This window comes from Nerophis ophidion, linkage group LG07 (genome assembly GCF_033978795.1).
Source record: "Nerophis ophidion isolate RoL-2023_Sa linkage group LG07, RoL_Noph_v1.0, whole genome shotgun sequence".
NCBI lineage: Eukaryota > Metazoa > Chordata > Actinopteri > Syngnathiformes > Syngnathidae > Nerophis > Nerophis ophidion.
In genome coordinates, this window is record NC_084617.1 from 2,298,018 (window position 1) to 2,313,329 (window position 15,312).

A 15,312-nucleotide genomic window follows, 5' to 3' on the forward strand; every position below is an offset into this window, starting at 1 on the left:
TTTTTAATATGTTAATGACGTAGACCCTCTATGGTCCCTGGGAGTCCTAAAGGTAAAAAAAAAAAGAATTTATATATTTACTAATGGTTTGGAAATGAAAAATATCAAAACGGCCCCCTCATATTTTAATTTTTCCCTGTGCGGCCCTCAGTGGAAAAAGTTTGGACACCCCTGCCTTACAACATGTCTATGTTGCCACTTCGGGCCACACTCCATGTCAATAGATGGCGCTAATGCGCACTAAAAGGTTTCTCGCAACCAAAGAAGAAGAAGCTTTCTAGTTCTCGATTGGCGGGAAGAGCCGGCCACACCCACTCCCTCGTCACGTGATCCAGCCAACATGGAGACGCTGTCGAACGCGGCAAGTTTTGTCCGAAAAAGTCTCTCTGCCGCCGCGTCCCCTCTGGCGCTGCACGTGGTGGCGGAGTGTCCGGTGACCAAAGCCCGGGCTTGCGACTTGAAGCTGCCGCACTGCACCGTCAGCACGCCGGTGTTCATGCCGGTGGGGACCCAGGGGACCATGAAGGGGATCACCGCGGACCAGCTGGACGCCCTCGGCTGCCGCATATGTCTGGGCAACACCTACCACCTGGGCATGAGGCCGGTAAGACGCCGCGTTATGTCCTGGGACCGGAGGTGGGTAGAGTAGCCAGAAATTGTACTCAAGTAAGAGTACAGATGTATTACTCAAGTAGAAGTAAGGAGTAGTCACCCAAATATTGACTTGAGTAAAAGTAAAAAGTATGTTGTGAAAAAACTACTCAAGTACTGAGTAACTGATGAGTAACCTGTTTGTTTAATGATGACGGCAACAAGTAATGCACAAAAACATAAAAATAGCAATGAGCAAATTCATAGCCAGGAATATCTCTTAAGCAACTAAAACAATAATATATATTATAAATAAATAAATAAACACTTCCCCTGTCATCATTTTCAAAAATGGAGGCTGTTTTCATTACCAGTCATTTGAAATCGCATAAAGGGAAGAAGATTAAGAGCTATTCAGTAGGATTTAATGTCCAATCTTACATCACGCTCAAATTTTTACTGCATGCCTTTGGTAAGTGCCGAAATGAGAAGAGGTTTTAAAATTAGCGCGTGCTTACTTTTACCGCATGCCTTTGGTAAGTGCCAAAATCAGAAGAGGTTTTAAATTAATTAACTCAAGGAAATACGGTAAGTTTTTTTTTTGTAGTAATATTCCAAATTGGGACGTATTTCATTTTGTCCTTTTAGAATATGTTGTGGGCCGCACTTTGAACACCCTGTTATTCACTCAGTATGTGTGAAGCCGCATTGCTTTGCGGTCCTCTCCAAGGTTTCTCGCAGTCCTCATTGTCACTTGTCACCGACGTCCCACTGGGGTGAGTTTTTCCTTGCCCTTATGTGGGCTCTACTTAGGATGTCGTTGTAGTTTGTGCAGCCCTTTGGAACACTTGTGATTTAGGGCTATATAAATAAACTCTGATTGATTGATTGATAAATGGGTTGTACTTGTATAGCGCTTTTCTACCTTCAAGGTACTCAAAGCGCTTTGACACTACTTCCACATTTACCCATTCACACACACATTCACATATTAAATATTAAATAATAACACATTAAAATTAAAAAAATAAGGCAAATTGAGCCACAATAACTTAACAGCACCATAGGCTCAGTAGGCATTGATTGATTGATTGACTGAAACTTGTATTAGTAGATTGCACAGTACAGTACATATTCCCTACAATTGACCACTAAATGGTAACACCCCAATAAGTTTTTCAGCGTTAATCAATTACTTAATAAATGACCAAGTCGAGGTGATCTACCTCATATTTCCTTGCCCTTTTGTGGGTTCTTCCGAGGATGTTGTAGTCGTAATGATTTGTGCAGTCCTTTGAGACATTTGTGATTTGGGGCTATATAAATAAACATTGATTGATCATTGATTGATATATACATACACACACACACACATATCATATATATAAATAATAAATGGGTTGTACTTGTATAGCGCTTTTCTACCTTCAAGGTACTCAAAGCGCTTTGACACTACTTCCACATTTACCCATTCACGTATATATATATATATATATATATATATATATATATATATATATATATATATATATATATATACACACAGTATATAATTTATAGTTTTTTATTTTGCCGTTTTTGTTGACATATAGGTGTTTTAATGAATATACATGCATGTTTAACATATAGATTCCTATCTTTCACGAAGACAAGAATATAAGTTGGTGTATTACCTGATTCTGATGACTTGCATTGATTGGAATCAGACGTCCACATTTTCAAATGGAGGAGAAAAAAAGTTCCTCTTTTCTGTCTAATACCACATGAAAGTCGTTGGTTTTTGGCATCTTATTTGTCCAGCTTCCATATTAGTTTTTATACACTTTACAAGAAACACATTGGCGGCAAACTCCGTAGCTTGCTAGCTTGTTTGCGCTGGCTTTCGGAGACTCTTATTTTGTTAGCGCAGGCGTGATAGAGTGGCGCTTTTATTGTGAAGACAGGAACTGTGCGAAGACAGGAACTGTGCGATCAGTCTTTAGGCTTTTGACGGGAAGTACGGTTGAAATAAAAAGTGTCTTTTTTCCTTTACACTTTTGATTGATTGATTGAAACTTTTATTAGTAGATTGCACAGTACAGTACATATTCTGCACAATTGACCACTAAATGGTAACACCCCAATAAGTTTTTCAACTTTTTAGGTCGGATTCGACGTGTGACGGTCACGTGACTGCCTGGTTTTGTTTGATTGGTCCAACGTCGCCAGTGACTGCATTTGATTGGTGAAACTCAGACATGCGTAGTTCCTACTTTGAATGCGTGTCTGACAAAATCAAAACAAACAAAACGTGCATTAACAGATCGATTAAAAAAAAGTAGCGAGTAACAAGCTGATTGTAGATAAATGGAGCGGAGTAAAAGTAGCGTTTCTTCTTTATAAATATACTCAAGTAAAAGTAAAAGTATGTTGCATAAAAACTACTCTTAGAAGTACAATTTATCCCAAAAGTTACTCAAGTAGATGTAACGGAGTAAATGTAGCGCGTTACTACCCACCTCTGCCTGGGATATAAGTCTAGAAGTGGTTGTATGCTTAATTTAGAGTGTCACACCTGGTACATCATATACATCACAATCATTCCATCCATCCATCTTCTTCCGCTTATCCGAGGTCTGGTCGCGGGGGCAGCAGCCTAAGCAGGGGAAGCCCAGACTTTCCTCTCCCCAGTCACTTCATCCAGCTCCCACCAGGCCAGTCGGGAGTCATAGTCTTCCCAATGTGTCCTGGGTCTTCCACGTGGTCCCTTACCGGTTGGACGTGCCCTAAACACCTCCCTAGGGAGTGGTCAGGATGCCATATCAGAATCAGAAATATTTCATCAATCCCCAAGGGGATATCAGAACCTATTTTTATGGACTTGTCTCTTTGTGATGTTACGTGCCTGTTATATGCTGTTTTACAGTACATGCCTTGAGCTCTTATTTTTAAGGCAGTAAGAGCGGAAGTGGTGACACAGTGTGGTTTTGTTTGATTGAAACTTTTATTAGTAGATTGCACAGTACAGGACATACCGTATTTCCTTGAATTGCCGCCGGGGTGCTAATTAATTCAAAACCTCTTCTCACTCCGGCGCTTACCAAAGGCCTGCAGTAAATTTAGGCCTGTGCTTATAAATTTGAGTGTGATGTAAGGATACCATCATGAAAAGCACATTTAATAAAAAAAAATGTTATTGTGGTCTTACCTTTACTTATAAATGAAGTCCATGCGCAGCTCCTTCTGATCAGAAGCATCGATAACTTGATTATAGAAGTCTTCCTTATCTTTCTTCAGTTTTAAGTCTCCCTGTCTCGATGGAGATCTTCCTTTATTACCTCCTGCTTCGATTGAAAGTCCAGTTTAGAAAACTGTTTTATTTTAGATATGTAATCCTCCATGTTAAAAGTGCAAGCGAGAGGAAAAAATAAACATTCACTCTTGATGCTTGTTGTCACTTCTTCTGCAGCCGAGTAATCGCAAGAAGGATCACTAGCGCCCTCTACCACTAGGAGGCGGGAGTCATTTAATGACTCATATTTGACACACGCAGCTACAGTATATTAAAAAAAACATAGCTGCTTACTGTTCTTTTTAGCATATTCAATAGCTTGGATCTTAAATCCTACTGAATTGCTCTTAATCTTCTTCCCTTTATGCGATTTCAAATGATTGAAATCAGCCTCCTCCATTTTGAAAACGATGACAGGTGAAGTGTCACTCGTGACGTGACGAGTTTGACCCGGTGGAAATTCTAGACATATGCTAATTATTTCGGGAAACGAGTTTGACCCGGTGGAAATTCTAGACATGCGCTAATAAAAATAATATTTTGCGAAACGAGTTTGACCCGGCGTTAATCCTGAGCCGGCGGTAATGCTAAGCATGTGCTAAATATTTTGTGAAACGAGTTTGACCCGGCAGTAATTCTAGTCAGGCGCCTACTATATACCCGGCAAAATTCAAGGAAATACGGTATTCCGTACAATTGACCACTAAATGGTAACACCCCAACGAGTTTTTCAACTTGGTCCATGTTAATCAGTTCATGGTAAAAGACTGGTTCCCATACCGGGAGTCGAACCCGGGCCGCCTGGGTGAAAACCAGGAATCCTAAGCGCCAGAGCCGCTTTCATAATAAAGCGGTTTCGTCTAAACTTCTGCACAGTAACGTAAGTGAGGATAAAATAGTGAATAGTGGAGTTGCTGGTGGGATTTTCCATCCAGCTCTTGTTGTGCTTGCATCACAACACCGTACCCATTACACCATTTAACCCTCAAAGTGTCTTCATTTTGCATCCACAGGGGCCTGACTTGATTGAAAAGGCCAATGGCTTGCATGGATTCATGAACTGGAAAAGAAACCTTTTAACGGTATGTTTTGAAAGACGAAACAGCCACCTGGGGATAGTTCTGTGTGTCCGAACGTTGTTGTGTTTTTGCTTGAAGGACAGTGGAGGCTTCCAGATGGTGTCTCTCGTGGAACTGTCCGAAGTCACAGAGGAAGGGGTCACGTTTAAGTCCCCCTACGACGGGGAAACTATCCTTCTTAGTCCCGAGAAGTCCATCAGCATACAGAACAGTCTCGGTGCGCTTCAAATGCTTTAATTTAATTTAAGACTGTCTTAACATCTGTTTATCCGTTTTCTTTACAGGTGGTAATCATTAGAGTTACATGTATTAATGTGCCGATCCATCGGCCACCGATCGGCATCAGCTGGTTTTCGTAAAGTATGAAAAAGTCCTTTAATCACAAATACTGTTTGTGATACCTCTGGCTGACACTATATGGATGTTTAGTCTCCTGGTTAACGAGCAGTGAGCAGCTAATTATGTGTCTCCCTACACCAGGGGTCGGCTCTTTAGCGCCGCCTTAGTGGCTCTCTGGAGCTTTTTCAAAAATATATGAAAAATGGAAATGATGAGGGGAAAAAAAAACATTTTTTGTTTTAATTTGGTTCTGTAGGAGGACAAACATGACACAAACCTCCCTAATTGCTAAAAAGCACACTGTTCATATTAAACATGCTTCACTGATTGGAGTATTTGGCGAGCGCCGTTTGGTCCTACTCATTTTGGTGGTCCTTGAACTCACCCTAGTTTGTTTACATGCATAACTTTCTCCGACTTTCTAAGACGTGTTTTATGCCACTTCTTTTTCTCTCGTTTTGTCCACCAAATTTTTAACGTTGTGCATGAATGCCCAAAGGTGAGTTTTGTTGATGTTATTGACTCGTGTGAAGTGCTAATCAGACATATTTGGTCCCTGCATGACTCTAAGCTAATCGATGCTAACATGCTATTTCTGTAGGAGGACAAACATGACACAAACCTCCCTAATTGCTATAAAGCACAATGTTTATATTAAACTTGCTTCACTGATTGGAGTATTTGGCGAGCGCTGTTTTGTCCTACTCATTTTGGCGGTCCTTGAACTCTCCCTAGTTTGTTTACATCAGGGGTGTCCAAAGTGCGGCCCGGGGGCCATTTGCGGCCCACAAGTCATTTTTAAAGGCCCCACGGCACATATTAAAAATACTATTAAAAAAAACAAAAAAAACATAAAAAGTGTTTTAAAAGAGCTAACAGGTGAAATGTAACAAGAAAATGTTGCAATGTTGACTCTAATAACAAAGCTGCCATGCAGGCTGTTTCTTTCTTTAAAAAATAATAATGAATCAAAATCAATAACATTATGAATTATTGACCTATTCAAGGCTCCAATAACGTCACATTAAATATTCCACTTTGAGATATTCTTTGGGGAAAATGTTGCATATTTTGTGTTTGCTATGTAAAAAAGTAAGCTGTTTTTTTTAAAATTTGTTTTAAAAAGGGCCTAAAACAAACAAACAAAAAATATAAACAACAATAAAACTTGTAATCAGAAGTTGATCTGGAGGTTATTGTGTTAAATGTAAACAGTTGATAAAATGTATAATTTATTTTTTAACACTTTGTGTATGACCCTTTTTGATCCCCAATAATTGTTGTGTAATTTGTGTCATTGCTAAAAAAAATTATAATAATAATGAATTAATCAATGTTTTTATGAGTTATTGACCTTTTTAAGGCTCCAATTATTATATAATCTCAAATATTCCACTTAAAAATTTTATTGGGTGAAAATATTGTATATTTTGTGTTTTTTCCATACAAAAACAGGGGTTTCTTTGACAAAAAGAGCCTAAATCTTTAATAACGTTATATTGACAGAGAGACCTAATGTTGATCAAGAGATTTAAACCTTGAATAATGATCAAAATAATAATACTGAATAATGACACATTTTTTATATTTTTTTGACCAAAACCCTTTAGGGTCCCCGGGATCAAGCCTGAGTGGAGGCTCAGATGTATATTTTTGTACATATATTGTATTGGTTTTTAACATAAGAAATATCGAAATGGCCCCCGCTTGCTTTGATTTTTCAGTGTGCGTCACTCAGTGGAAAAAGTTTGGACACCCATCCATCCATCCATTTTCTACCGCTTATTCCCTTTTGGGGTCGCGGGGGGCGCTGGCGCCTATCTCAGCTACAATCGGGCCTAAGGCGGGGTACACCCTGGACAAGTCTCCAAAGTTTGGACACCCCTGATCTAGAATCATTTTCACCAACTCGGAGGCGATGCAGCCGCTAAAAGTAGTTCCTCAGCGTTAGTGCTTGTGATAACAAAAACCCTTGCTTGATATTCAGGTCACTAATTGTAAATGAAGTATTGTTGAAGAGGACTTTATGGGCGCAGTAGAGTACTTAGAATGCATAGAAGTAAACATGTGTTTTTGTGTTCCATAGACATTGAATGATAGGCAAAATTCCCTTCACGTATCATTATCACTGGAGGAGAGGTATATTATTATGTGTTTTCTTGAAGGGTCGGACATCATGATGCAGTTGGACGACGTGGTAAGCAGCACGGTGACGGGGCCGCGTGTGGAGGAAGCCATGCATAGGTCCATCCGCTGGTTGGATCGCTGCATAGCGGCCAATAAAAATCCAGACAGACAGAACCTTTTTGCCATCATCCAGGGAGGGCTGAACGCCGGGCTTCGGAAAACCTGTCTTGACGGTACTAATTCTTATTTCTTCTTAAGACCAATTTGAGAGCAACACTTTGTCCGTCCACAGTGCGAAGCCGCTTTTAAAATACTCATTCTCATCACTATTACGGAAAATGAACTAAGTTTCTTGTATTTCAACCGCACCTAACAGAGTTGCCGCCTGTACTGTCATCTTGCTCTCATGTTTGATGACAATAAAGCGTTTTATTCTGTTATATTTTATGACGTGCTCTATTCTATGTAGCATTATCACTGGAGGACGAGCGGGAAAGGAATAGCTAAGCATGGTACACACACGTACAACCAGCAGGACGACACAAGGAGCTAACTGCTAAAGCTTCATTGTAAAGTTTTTGATTGATTGATTGAAACTTTTATTAGTAGATTGCACAGTACAGTACATATTCCGTACAATTGACCACTAAATGGTAACACCCCAATAAGTTTTTCAACTTGTTTAAGTCGGGTCCATGTAAATCAATTCATGGTAAGTAAGTTCAATCAATCAATCAATCAATGTTTATTTATATAGCCTTAAATCACAAATGTCTCAAAGGACTGCACAAACCATTACGACTACGACATCCTCGGAAGAACCCACAAAAGGGCAAGGAAAACTCACATCCAGTGGGACGCCAGTGACAATGCTGACTATGAGAAACCTTGGAGAGGACCTCAGGAGTGGGCAACCCCCCACCTCTAGGGGACCGAAAGCAATGGATGTGGAGCGGGTCTAACATGATACTGTGAAAGTTCAATCCATAGTGGCTCCAACACAGCCGCGAGAGTTCAGTTCAAAGCGGATCCAAGACAGCAGCGAGAGTCCCCTCCACAGGAAACCATCCCAAGCGGAGGCGGATCAGCAGCGTAGAGATGTCCCCAACCGATACACAGGCGAGCGGTCCATCCTGGGTCTCGACTCTGGACAGCCAGTACTTCATCCATGGTCATCGGACCGGACCCCCTCCACAAGAGAGGGGGGGACATAGGAGAAAAAGAAAAGAAGCGGCAGATCAACTGGTCTAAAAAGGAGGTCTATTTAAAGGCTAGAGTATACAGATGAGTTTTAAGGTGAGACTTAAATGCTTCTACTGAGGTAGCATCTCGAACTGTTACCGGGAGGGCATTCCAGAGTACTGGAGCCCGAACGGAAAACGCTCTATAGCCCGCAGACTTTTTTTGGGGCTCTAGGAATCACTAATAAGCCGGAGTCCTTTGAAGGCAGATTTCTTGCCGGGACATATGGTACAATACAATCGACAAGATAGGCTGGAGCTAGACCGTGTAGTATTTTATACGTAAGTAGTAAAACCTTAATTAGTTAATGGCTACAGATGTTGATACTATCGATAATGATTAAGAGTCGAGCTATAAACGATACAAAAGTGATTAGATATTTTTCTTTTTCTGAATATTGAAAAATAGTTTTTGGGTCGTTTTTGTTGTTGTTTACAAGGTGAGGAAGTAAGTCTGTGGATACCGGAAGTCTTTCATTTTGTTTAAAATAAATTAGTATGTAGCATTCAAACTACACATTTTTATTGATACATTGTCTGATTGACAACAATACTAGCAAATTCTAAATGACATATGTTCTATTTAAAATATGGTAAGGCGAGATCATCTTGAGTGGAGACGGGTCAGAGACTTCTTCCTACTCCTTTTCGGACATGTGATGAGAAATTAAAATATGTGTAAAATGTGATGTGTTGACATTTTGTACTTGATCAAAATAAAAGTCCACTTAACACGAGAGACTTTGTTAAACAGTGAGCATGATAAATGTCAATAGTCAAACTCAGAGTATTATGTCTTGCAGAGATGACTAAACGCGACGTCCCTGGTTTTGCCATCGGAGGTCTAAGCGGAGGCGAAGAGAAGGACGACTTCTGGAGGATGGTGACCCTCAGCACGGACCACCTGCCTCGGGAAAAGCCTCGCTACCTGATGGGCGTCGGGTACGGGAGCAATTGAAGCAATCAGGCTTCTCCGTAAACTGACCTGAGGTCTGTGTCGCAGGTACGCCGTGGATCTGGTCGTGTGCGTGGCTCTGGGGTGCGATATGTTCGACTGCGTGTTTCCCACCCGGACCGCCGTAAGACCTCTCAAGCTTCCACAAAATGTCGATCACACTTCCTGATGACTGTCTGCTCTCAGAGGTTCGGCTCCGCGCTGGTGCCCTGGGGGTCCCTGCAGGTCAAACACAAGCAGTACGCCAAGGACTTCCAGCCCATAGACCCCGACTGCCAGTGTCCCACGTGCAAAAGGTGACTTGGACACCACAAGTTAACAGCAAACAACTGGGAACTTTCTCAAGGCACAATTTAAAAGGGGTCTATTTAAAACAGGTCCTTGGGGTCTACAAAACATGTGACAGTGGTTCTTTGACCAAAATGTTGCAACAGTTTGCACGTCTCTAGTTTGCATGTTTAAAAAAAAAAAAAGGTTAGCATTTTTATCAATTTTTTGCTTTTTTTTTTTTAGCTAATTTCACATGCACACACCTAAGAGTCATTATTTGCTATTTAACACATGCTAACTTCTAGCATGCTAACTTTATTGTGTACGCCTCTGAGTCACACAATTTGGTATTCGACCCAATCTGTTTGGATGCTAACTTTTTTTTGTTGCCAATTTTTCATGCGCACACCTGAGGCATATAACTTGTTACTTAGTTCTTCAGTTTGGTTTGCACAATTAAGCATTTACCTGAAACCTGTCCTGAAGTTGCGTATTTCTAATTACTTGTATTGTTTTAAAAACTGCACACATTTAATCCAACATGTACTAAGTTTGTGTTTTTAAAGTACTGCACTTTTTTGGGGGAATTTAGCCAATCGTTTGCTATCGTTATGAGAGACAAGAGCACACGTGTCCTTTTATTTTTTTAGGATTTTTAAAGATTAAAAAAACGCTTGGAATTGGCGGCTAATGTCGTCACCGTTGTAGCCTTCAAAGGCCTCTAAGAAAACTTCAAAGCCTTGCCCTCAACATTTTACACATAAATATATATATATATATATATACATATATATATATTTTTGTTTATATGTATTTATATGTATATATATATATATATATATATATATATATATATATATAAAATGTAGTAACAGACACCTTCATAACAATATATAATATGTACAATATACACACTGCAAGTATATATATGTGTATTGACGGAGATACATATCTACATGTATCCATATTTAGGAGTTATTTCTTTATATTCATAGTCATATTTGAAAACAGCTTGTTTTTTTCCATTTGTTCTCTTTTTGGTTGTCCGCTAGTAAACTGCGTGTGTTAACCTTGAAGCTTTAGGAATGTAAGGAGTAGCCATACTCTTATCTCTTCCTGTCCCAGGCTTAGCAGAACAACAGATCTGGGTATTCGTTCTGGTAGGTGTGGGCAGGGGAGATAGTGAAGAAGACAGCGCGTCCATAGGGTTTTCAGATCAACTAGGCGACGCGAATTGATTGTGTTGTTTTTTAGGTTGGTCTCTCCAAAGCTTTGGAATAAATTGCAAAATACCTATTCTGTTCTGGGTTATCATTTGAAATCAGCTTATGTGTCATCAAAAGAATTTGGGATTGACCAGCAACTTAAATCCCTTCGGAGGAATATCTGGTCCAAACGCAACAGTATATATATGTATATGTATGTGTGTGTATGAATATATAAAATGCAGTAACAGACACCTTCATAACATTATGTAATATGTACATTATACACGCTGCAAATATATATATAATGTAGTAACTGTGAGCGGCCCTGAGAGTAATGGGACACAACTGTGGACGAGGACGGCTGGAACTGGAATCAAATCAGAATCCCTCAAGTTGCTGGATGGTCGCTCTACCATCTGAGCCACACCCTCCGTATATTGCTATTAATGGATAAATAACGCTGCTTCCTTTTCTGTCTTCTGTTCCAGACACAGCCGGGCATACCTGCACGCCCTCTTTAAAAGCGACACGGCAGCCATGCATCACGTCACCATCCACAACATCGCCTACCAGGTAACCATAGTAACCATCCAGCAACCACTACATTACCTGCAGTGAAACCTCAAGTTGTATTAACTATAGTAAGCATCCAGCAAGCACTACATTACCTGCAATGAAACCTCAAGTAGGAATGTGACGGACGTTTTGAGGTAAAATATCGCACGGAATCGCCGGGGTTGAACTTTAAAAAAAAAAAAAATTTTATGCTTCGCGGACAATAAAGACCGGCCTCAACGATGAAAATGACTCCAAGCAGTAACTGTAACTTCATACAGGTTCAGTACCCGAGTACCAACATTTTTAGGTACCGCTTCCTACAAACCTAGCTTTAATATGAGTTGGGAAATTGCGTTAGATGTAAATATAAACAGAATACAATGATTTGCAAATCCTTTTCAAGCCATATTCAGTTGAATATGCTACAAAGACAACATATTTGATGTTCAAACTCATAAACATTTTTTTTATTGCAAATAATCATTAACTTTAGAATTTGATGCCAGCAACACGTGACAAAGAAGTTGGGAAAGGTGGCAATAAATACTGATAAAGTTGAGGAATGCTCATCAAACACTTATTTGGAACATCCCACAGGTGTGCAGGCTAATTGGGAACAGGTGGGTGCCATGATTGGCTATAAAAACAGCTTCCCCAAAAATGCTCAGTCTTTCACAAGAAAGGATGGGGCGAGGTACACCCCTTTGTCCACAACTGCGTGAGCAAATAGTCAAACAGTTTAAGAACAACCTTTCTCAAAGTGCAATTGCAAGAAATTGAGGGATTTCAACATCTACGCTCCATAATATCATCAAAAGGTTCAGAGAATCTGGAGAAATCACTCCACGTAAGCGGCATGGCCGGAAACCAACATTGAATGACCGTGACTTTCCATCCCTCAGACGGCACTGTATCAAAAACTGACATCAATCTCTAAAGGATATCACCACATGGGCTCAGGAACACTTCAAAAAACCACTGTTACTAAACACAGTTGGTCGCTACATCTGTAAGTGCAAGTTAAAGCTCTACTATGTAAAGCCAAAGCCATTTATCAACAACATCCAGAAACACCGCCGGCTTCTCTGGGCCCGAGATCATCTAAGATGGACTGATGCAAAGTGGAAAAGTGTTCTGTGGTCTGACGAGTCCACATTTCAAATTGTTTTTGGGAACATTCGACCTTGTGTCATCCTGACCAATGGGGAAGCTAACCATCCAGACTGTTAACGACGCAAAGTGTAAAAGCCAGCATCTGTGATGGTATGGGGGTGCATTAGTGCCCAAGGCATGGGTAACTTATACATCTGTGAAGAAACCATTAATTCTGAAAGGTACATACAGGTTTTAGAACAACATATGGTGCCATCTAAGCGCCGTCTTTTTCATGGACGCCCCTGCTTATTTCAGCCAGACAATGCCAAGCCACGTGTTACAACAGTGTTGCTTCTTTAAAAAAAACAGTGTGGGTACTTTCCTGGCCCGCCTGCAGTCCAGACCTGTCTCCCATGGAAAATGTGTGGCGCATTATGAAGCGTAAAATAGGACAGCGGAGACCCCGGACTGTTGAAGGACTGAAGCTCTACATAAAACAAGAATGGGAAAGAATTCCACTTTCAAAGCTTCAACAATTAGTTTCCTCAGTTCCCAAACATTTATTGAGTGTTGTTAAAAGAAAAGTGTGATGTAACACAGTGGTGAACATGCCCTTTCCCAACTACTTTGGCACCTGTTGCAGCCATGAAATTCTAAGTTAATTATTTGCAAAAAAAAAAAAAAGTGTATGAGTTTGAACATCAAATATGTTGTCTTTGTAGCATATTCAACTGAATATGGCTTGAAAAGGATTTGCAAATCATTGTATTCTGTTTATATTTACATCTAACACAATTTCCCAACTCATTTGGAAACGGGGTTTGTATTTTGAAATGACTTCTTTTCTTTGGGAGGAAGGCCCACTCATTGGCTGCTCTTCTCACGAGGACTAAGACACTCTGGGTGGACGTCCGTGTGACGGGACATTGTGTGCCGTGTGACTCACCCTCTCAAGTCTGCAGAGTGACATGAAGCAAACAGTGAGGCGGGTCACGGAGGGAAACATGTGTCCCACAACATAACACACACACACACACACACACACACACACACACACACACACACACACACACACACACACACACACACAGAAATGAAAGCTTTCTCCATCCAATTGAAGCTGCACCATCTGGGTGAGTCATGGATTGGATGCTTCTTGGTGCCCTGAGGGAGAATCTCAGCGGACTGCTGGCCTTTTTATTTAGCCCCGTGTTTGTCAAATATTAGCACTGTTACCTGTGGCTGTAGTCAATGTCAGCTCGCCCTGCGGGAATGTTTTTTTTTTTATTATTACCTTGTAAGAGTGCAAATGGGCTTGTGGTCCCGTGTGGTTATTGTGGCCCTGCTAAAACAACAAATATATTTATTTCTCCTCACCTGCAGCTCAACCTGATGCGCTGCGTGCGACAGAGCATCGTGGAGGGTCGCTTCCCGGACTTTATACGCACCTTTATGCGGCGACTGTTCCCCTCCTGCGACCAGTACCCTCGCTGGGCCGTGGACGCTTTGGCCTCTGTCAACATCACTTTGGAATAACTATTTTATTGTGCTGCACATTGACAGGTTTTTATATCTTTTTAAACTTTTTGTTTGTTTGTTTGTTTTACAGACAATCCACTTCTTCTTTGTACAAACCCCGTTTCCATATTAGTTGGGAAATTGTGTTAGATGTAAATATAAACAGAATACAATGATTTGCAAATCCTTTTCAAGCCATATTCAGTTGAATATGCTACAAAGACAACATATTTGATCTTCAAACTCATAAACTTTATTTTTTTTTGCAACTAATAATTAACTTAGAAGTGTGAATGTTGTCTGTCTATCTGTGTTGGCCCTGCGATAAGGTGGCGACTTGTCCAGGGTGTACACTGCCTTCCGCCCGATTGTAGCTGAGATAGGCGCCAGCGCCCCCCGTGACCCCAAAAAGGAATAAGCGGTAGGTAATGGTTGGATGGATAATTAACTTAGAATTTCATGGCTGCAACACGTACCAAAGTAGTTGGGAAAGGGCATGTTCACCACTGTGTTACATCACCTTTTCTTTTATCAACACTCAATAAATGTTTGGGAACTGAGGAATCTAATTGTTGAAGCATTGAAAGTGGAATTCTTTCCCATTTTTGTTTTATGTAGAGCTTCAGTCCTTCAACAGTCCGGGGTCTCCGCTGTCGTATTTTACGCTTCATAATGCACCACACATTTTCCATGGGAGACAGGTCTGGACTGCAGGCGGGCCAGTCTAGTACCCACACTCTTTTACCACGAAGCCACACTGTTGTAACACGTAGCTTGGCATTTTCTTGCTGAAATAAGCAGGGGCGTCCATGATAACGTTGCTTGGATGGCAGCATATGTTGCTCCAAAACCTGTATGTACCTTACACTATTAATGGTGCCTTCACAGTTACCCATACCTTGGGCACTAATACACCCCCATACCATCACACATACTGTCTTTTTATCTTTGCGCCTAGAACAATCCGGATGGTTCTTTTCCTCTTCGATCTGGAGGACACATGTCCATAGTTTCCGTAAATTCGAAATGTTGACTCATCAGACCACAGAACACTTTTCCA

General features: G+C 40.7%; 1 protein-coding gene across 1 annotated transcript; it reads left to right on the top strand.

Moving 5' to 3' along the window:
- Positions 1 to 317: 317 nt before the first annotated feature.
- Positions 318 to 14,821, top strand: qtrt1 (queuine tRNA-ribosyltransferase 1). The gene is made up of 9 exons (XM_061905188.1): positions 318 to 604; positions 4,876 to 4,944; positions 5,020 to 5,158; positions 7,446 to 7,640; positions 9,452 to 9,590; positions 9,652 to 9,727; positions 9,790 to 9,899; positions 11,570 to 11,654; positions 14,118 to 14,821. The coding sequence occupies exons 1-9, from the start codon at positions 341 to 343 to the stop codon at positions 14,268 to 14,270; spliced, it is 1,230 nt and encodes a 409-aa protein (XP_061761172.1). The 5' UTR covers positions 318 to 340; the 3' UTR covers positions 14,271 to 14,821.
- Positions 14,822 to 15,312: the final 491 nt, after the last annotated feature.